At 41.6% G+C, this 6590-nt stretch overlaps 1 protein-coding gene across 1 annotated transcript; it reads left to right on the top strand.

Annotated features, from left to right (window-relative positions):
• Nucleotides 1-52: 52 nt before the first annotated feature.
• Tango1 (transport and golgi organization 1) lies at nucleotides 53-5332 on the top strand. The gene is made up of 7 exons (XM_068284543.1): nucleotides 53-372; nucleotides 448-2586; nucleotides 2648-3090; nucleotides 3149-3281; nucleotides 3344-3968; nucleotides 4170-4271; nucleotides 4332-5332. The coding sequence occupies exons 1-7, from the start codon at nucleotides 201-203 to the stop codon at nucleotides 5092-5094; spliced, it is 4377 nt and encodes a 1458-aa protein (XP_068140644.1). The 5' UTR covers nucleotides 53-200; the 3' UTR covers nucleotides 5095-5332.
• Nucleotides 5333-6590: the final 1258 nt, after the last annotated feature.

Here is a 6590-nt window from a genome sequence, read left to right on the forward strand (position 1 = left end):
TTTAGACTTTTTGCGCAGTGTATAAAAATCGATAAACATTACTCGCGATATTTTACTCATGTGGCAACTCCGACTCTCACCAGCTGAGATGAAAAGCCAACTCAGCTAAAGAAATTGAAGAGATTTTTATACACAAAAAATATAGTCCGTAAGTTGAGACTAATTTACATTAAGAAATACCGAGCAACAAACAATGCAAAATGCGGCCAACGAACCAGCAACGAGAAAACTTAGTGGGAATGAGTGATTTGCGAATTTTGGCCCTGCTAGTCGGACTAATCGGCCTCGTCTGTTTGCCATCGACGACGTGGGCACAAACGCCTTCGCTGGCTTTGTCCGACAAAAGACTGTGCGCTGACCTAAAATGTGAACGTAAGTATTTGGATCAGAGTCCAAGGTGAATCGTAAACTTTGGAGTTAATTCGTTGCATAATTCATTCATTCTAGAGATCATCTCGACGGGCAAAGCCAGGATCAATTATAATGCGGGTGGTGAGGGTTTGCTGTCCTTAAAGATTAATGCGCCGGTTCGCGTTCTGTCTAAAAGTGCTGGGTCAAATAAAAAAATGTGGGGCGCAGAAATTGGTGGACGTCGTGGCTATGTGAACAAGGATTTCATTATGGAGCAGAGAATTTTGATCAGAGATGCGGATCTAAAATTTGAGGTACCTGTGGTGGGTCCTGGCAGTCCCAAACCAGTCGTGGACCCTGTTTTGAATGCTTCCGAAACATCGGATGATCTGTTAACCACAACAACATCGCCGCTGGATTTGAAAGTTGATGCAATAGTAACAGAACAGCCCAAGGCGGCGACGGAGAGTAGTGTAGCAGCTGCTCCTGAGCCAAGTAAACCAAATGTTCAATTGGTAGATGGCACAGAGTTGCCTCTCGAGGCTTTGTCAGCTGTTACAGAGAGTGCAGTGGAAACTAAACCTGATGATTCATTACCAACTGAGTTAAATAAACCCGATGAATCACAACCAACTAGCACAGAAAAGGTGGAAGAACATAAGGATTCTTTGCTAGACCTCGGAACCAAGGAGCCTCTTCCAGCTGCAACAGAAAAGGTAGAGGAACCTCTGCAAACCAAGGAACCCTTACAAGTTTTAACCGAAAACGTGGAAGAAATTAAACCCGAGAACCCTCTGCCAGTTATTACAGAAAAGGTAGAGGATTTTAACACCATAAAACCTCTGCCTTTGGAAACGAAAAAAAATGAGGAATCCAAAAAGGAGGACCCAATTCCAGCAGCCACTGAAAAGCCAAACAGTTCCACGGAATCCGTACCAGTTGTCACTGAAAAGGTCATCAAGACTGAGGAAAGAAAAGCAGAAGAGCTTCAGCCCGATCCATACGGTGAATTTTCCGATGACTATGACTACGAAGAAGATGAAGACGAGGAGGCGAACGAAATAGAAAGCAATAAAGATGAATTAATAGAGAATAAGAAACCAATTGAAGTGGCTTCGTTGGAAAAGAATTTAACTGATAAAATTATAGATAAAAATGTTGATAACGTAGTTCAAACGGAAGTTCCTCAAGTTAAAGTAGACAATGAAAATGAAAAAGAAGCAGCAGCACCTTCTACTCCAATTACCACCACTGAATCCTCGACGGAAACAGAATCTAATGAAAAAATAGGGAGTGAAGAGAAAATTGCCATCCCGGAGACAAGCACAGAAAAAGTTGAGATTAAGAAATTGGAAGAAACTGCACCTCATTCAGTTGAAGGTGAGAAACCATTGTTTGAAGAAAATGTTCGACCATCTGAAGATAGCCAAGCGGACTTAAATGATTTGCAATCTAACGAGCCAGCTGCACCTCTCTTGCCCATACAACAACAACAACAACCTCAAGTCGCCGATCCCATTTTAATAAGCAATTCAGTTGAGACAAAGACTGATTCTTCCCTCAATGTTGATTCATCGTCAACATCGGAGCCCTTGCAAGTGGAGGAGATTCCAGTTAGTTTGCCTCCATTGTTTAATAAGCAGAATTTCGAGAATCCCAATGATTATTATAAACAAATGCAGGAACAACAGCTACGATTGCAACAAGAGCAGCAACAGACAACTCCCTCACCTTTTAATTCACCATACGAGGCAATTTACGATGCTGAACCCACACCAGCTCCAATTTTAGTTACCAAAGAGGAGCAACTTCCTCCTGCCATTAAGACTGAAACGTCGACAGAGCAAATTGATGACATTTCTTCAACGTTAGCAAAGTCAGCGGAAATCTCAGAGTCCACAGAGCAGGCATCAACTACACAGGAAGAAGTGGCCCAAGAACTTCCTCCTGCTCCTAGACATTACGATGATACTCCTTCTCTAGCACCACCAACTGATGGCGTTGGGTCTGTAGAACCTGTACCCTTGCCTTCTACAGCTAGCCCTCTGCAACAACCCTCTGATTTAGCGAAAGAATCAGCTGGGTTGGGTCTCTTTGCCACCATTGTGGACACTGTTAATTCATTTATATCCACTCAGGATGGTTCCAAAGAACCTGAAACTGATCGCTTGTCAGGCGGCGATGAACTCCATAGGATACTTTATTCGAATGGTGGGGAACCAGCTGCTTCAAAAGGTACAGCACGACTTATATGAAAAAAATGTTTGATTTCAACCTTTTACTTCATCTCTTGTAGAGTCTCCTGATGTTGCCGCTGAGGGGTATTGCTCTCGAAATATCAATTGTCCGCGATCCACTGCCACTGATCCAACCATAACTTTAGACAACTTTGTTGAAATTTTTGGCCTTAAGGTGTTGGAGCATTCTCAACTCTTACTGTGTGTGGTCATTGCGGCCGTATCGTCGCTGTGCTTTATCTTTACCTATTATTGTTGCTGCAATAGTAGCCAAGAGGGGGCCCTTCTGGCCAAAGTTAATCAATTGGAACGCAGTCTGTTGGCCTCGCATAAGGAAAATGCCATTATTAAACATGATCTAATGACTACACGCCAAAAATTGGCAAGCATCGAAGATAATTCATTTGGTTCCAATGATATGGTAGCCTCGCTCAAAAAACAACTGGAGACTGAACTCTATGAAAAGGCCAAACTGCAGGAGCAAGTGGGCTCGCTGGAAAGGGTAGGAAGACCTCTTAAGTAAATAGAAAATTATATTTATAAGTAATTTAAATTTTAAGGATCTGGATAATGCTGCTGAAGCTGGTTTAGAATTGAACAAAATGTTGTCGGAGGTCCTCAATAGTCAAAATGGTGATGAGGCGTTTATTAATACAGTGGATGAACTGCAGCGACAACTCAACGATCAAGAAAGTAAGTAGAATTATTTCTCTAATCTCCTTTAGATTGTATCTTTTCTTTTTTTTGTTCTTCAGAAATAATAATTGATATCAATTCGAGTCTGGCTGAAAAGAGTCGCGAGAATAGCGAACTCCAATATACATACACAGAGCATACAGCTCGTCTAACTAGCGAAATGAATACTCTACAGCAGGAGAATTATGAATTGGAAATGGAAAAGGCTAAACTTCAGACAAGTCTTGATGGCCTCAAAGTCGAATCGGAACAAGAGTTGGCCAAATCACTGGAGGCTCGTAATTATGAAATGCAAAAATTGCAAAATCAAATTCTTGACCTAAATTCCAAATGGGAGAAAGAGCATAATGATTTGCAAACGAGTATCGCCAAAATCGATGCTCTAGAAGAATGTCTTAAAGCGGTGAAGAAAGATGCCAACTTAAATGTGCAGGAATTGATAACATCGGCCAAGACGAAGGGAGAACTAAATGCGGCTCAGAAAAAGTTTTCATCACTGCAGCAAAAACTGGAGAAGGAGCTATCTGCGAAGGCGCGCCTAGAGCAGCAGCTTAAACAATCTGGCGTCGATGTGGAGCAATTGAAGCAGGACTACAATCAATCGGAACGTGATAAACTAGAGGCACAGACGCGTCTGGAAGTTCTTTCAGGGTATTTCCGCGAAAAGGAAACACAATTGCAGAAGTAAGTGAGACTGGAAACTTATGACAAAATGTCAAGTTATAATAGATAAAAATTGGATTTAAATGTAACAAATGTCTTGAAAATAGGGAAAGACAATGGTCAAAAGTCCTAAAATGTTTCTATACAGACCAACTAGCTTTTCTACAGCTCCATTACACATTAATATCTCTTTTGTTAATATTTTTTTTATCGATTTTTTAGAGAATTAAGCTTACAAGAGGCGAAATGGCTGCAACATCAAGGCGAAACAAGCAGCACCGTGGAAACCCAAACGTTAATGAAGAATGAAATTCAGTTACTTAAGTGAGTGAATCGACAAAGGATAACATTTAGATGTTTAATGCTTAACTATATACTTAATAGATCTCAAAACGACGAGCTGCGCGCTGAGATAGAGGCCCAAATAGCATCACACAAGGCCCAAATGGGCACATTGGAGAATCGTGCTCATGAATCGTGGCTGGCTGCTCGTCAATCCGAGCGTCGCTGCGAAGAAGCATTGGCAGAGGCTGCCGGTTTGCGTCGCAAACTCACGGCCATGGCTAGTGGAAGAGTGGGAGGAGGAGAAGGCGATGCAGATATAACTACATCGTCCAATGGTGGGGGCGAAACGACAGCTCCATCACCATTGCCACTTGTTGCACCCGGTTCACCATTGTTAAATATGCAAAATCCACTGCCATTCCTACCGGCCCCATTCCCACCATTCTTGGGTTTGCCGCCACCATTCCTGCCACCGAATGCAGGCGGAGGTGGTGCTCGGCCACCGCCATTGGGCCGTATGCGTTCACCGCCACCATCGGGACGTGATCGGGATCGAGATCGCGATCGTTATTCCGATTATAGTGATTACGATGATTACGATGATGATGAGGATGATCGTGGCTCGGATCATCGACGGCGGCACAGCGGCAGCTGGGGTCGTGGCAGTGGAGGAGGCGGTCGCCGTAACTCCTATGTCCACTCGCCTCGAACATATCGCTCGCTCTCACCATCGGACAGTCGTTATAACTACAATGATACTGAAACAGATTTTAGTCCTCCACCTAGTCCTCCACTTCGAACACGTCACAGGGTAGGTGGAGGCAGTGGCTCCGGTGGATCACGACCCATCAACGAAGTCTGAATAGTGATCCTTCCAAATATATTACGATGTAGTGGCTAAAACTCAAAACTAGTTCAAATGTATTCATTAATAATCGATAATTTTCGAACGATTTCGACTAAGAGCGAGAAAAAAAATAGCGAAGCGATAACGAACCCATTACCAACCGATACAAACAAAATATAGTGGCCCAATGGTGAATGATTATATCAACAGTAAAAAAAAAAAACAATTTCAATTAAAATAAACCAAAACAAAACTAATGAAAACGTCCTTTTTATTGCCAACTGGAAAGGGTTGAATTAATAAGAAATAAGTTTTTTTACTAAAACTAAAAGAATGTAATTAGATTGAAAAATTTTCAATGTAATACAAAGAGGACTTATTGTTAAAGCTTTGAAGGTAAAATTCAATTACTTATCTGAAAAAGTTTTCAATATATTTCAAGAAGGAGTTGTTGTTAAGACATCATGTCGCCTAAACTCCACTCAAAATGTTATCTATCTATCATGCTATCAGACCCACAGTTAGTTTGTCTAATTACTTTTTAAAATTTGCCCAGGTTCACGTTAGGTCTCAGATTCATTCAGTTTTCAGACTAAGCAATATACAAATAAATAATATTGCTTCAGCTTAAATATTTCATTTCTGTAATGGGTTCGGTTTTAAGTTTAGATATGGATTTAGAAGTTTTTAAATTCCGATTAGTGTTTGTATAGCATAAATGGTAAAGATTTGATTTATGTAGAAGTATTCGGTACTCCTGTGTTTATCTGGTGTGTCGTAATCTTAGTGTTATTAATGAGTTTTTAGGTATTTTGTATGCTTAGGTTGAGCTTTTTCATGTAGTCCCCGTTTTTATACTGATCGATAATACTGATCAAACTAAGATAAAGACATTCATGTAAACTTTTGGTCGTATTTTAAAACTTAATTTAACTGCCGCCGTGTACAGACGTGTTTCTTAATGCACTCCGCAAAAATTGAGTGTAAAAAAAGACCGCGTTTGCAAAAATTTGTGTAGGGCTCTCAGTCGCCCCAGAGACGCCTATTTACAATCATATTGCTATTAGATTGCTAAAATAGCAATTGCTAATAGCAATAAATACTAAGTTGCAACAACAAAGTACGTAATCTTTACAAAAGACATGTCCACCAATTCGGGCCCAAGCTCTCTCGATCCCCAACAGCAACAGCTACAAGAACTAATTCTACAACAACAACGTGAGCGTCGACTCTCGGTCCAACGCAACAACGCGTACTTTTCGGTGGTGTCGCCGACCCCACTGAATGCTAGCGTAAGCAATAACACCGAAAGTGCCAGCCACTCAGCAATCAAAAGCAACTTACCGTGGAGAGAGCAGTGTGCTTCTCCATCAATAACGATAACTGGGTCACCGATTGCACCGACCAGCACCGTCAGCTCGTTGACAGCAACTACTGCAGCGTCTGCCGAAGTATTGACCTGCCTCAAGCCGTCAACGACAAGTCGCCCTGAGTCAGCCACAATAGTAAAC

The sequence above is a fragment of the Drosophila tropicalis genome, unplaced genomic scaffold (assembly GCF_018151085.1).
Source record: "Drosophila tropicalis isolate 14030-0801.00 unplaced genomic scaffold, ASM1815108v1 contig_393, whole genome shotgun sequence".
Taxonomy (NCBI): domain Eukaryota; kingdom Metazoa; phylum Arthropoda; class Insecta; order Diptera; family Drosophilidae; genus Drosophila; species Drosophila tropicalis.

Excerpts from the sequence above, each read along its gene's own strand:
- Tango1 (XM_068284543.1), top strand. The coding sequence starts at position 201 with ATGCGGCCAACGAACCAGCAACGAGAAAACTTAGTGGGAATGAGTGAT. Across the intron at positions 3,091-3,148 it reads AAGTGGGCTCGCTGGAAAGG|GATCTGGATAATGCTGCTGA; the intron begins GTAGGAAGACCT and ends TTAAATTTTAAG. Across the intron at positions 3,969-4,169 it reads AAGGAAACACAATTGCAGAA|AGAATTAAGCTTACAAGAGG; the intron begins GTAAGTGAGACT and ends TCGATTTTTTAG.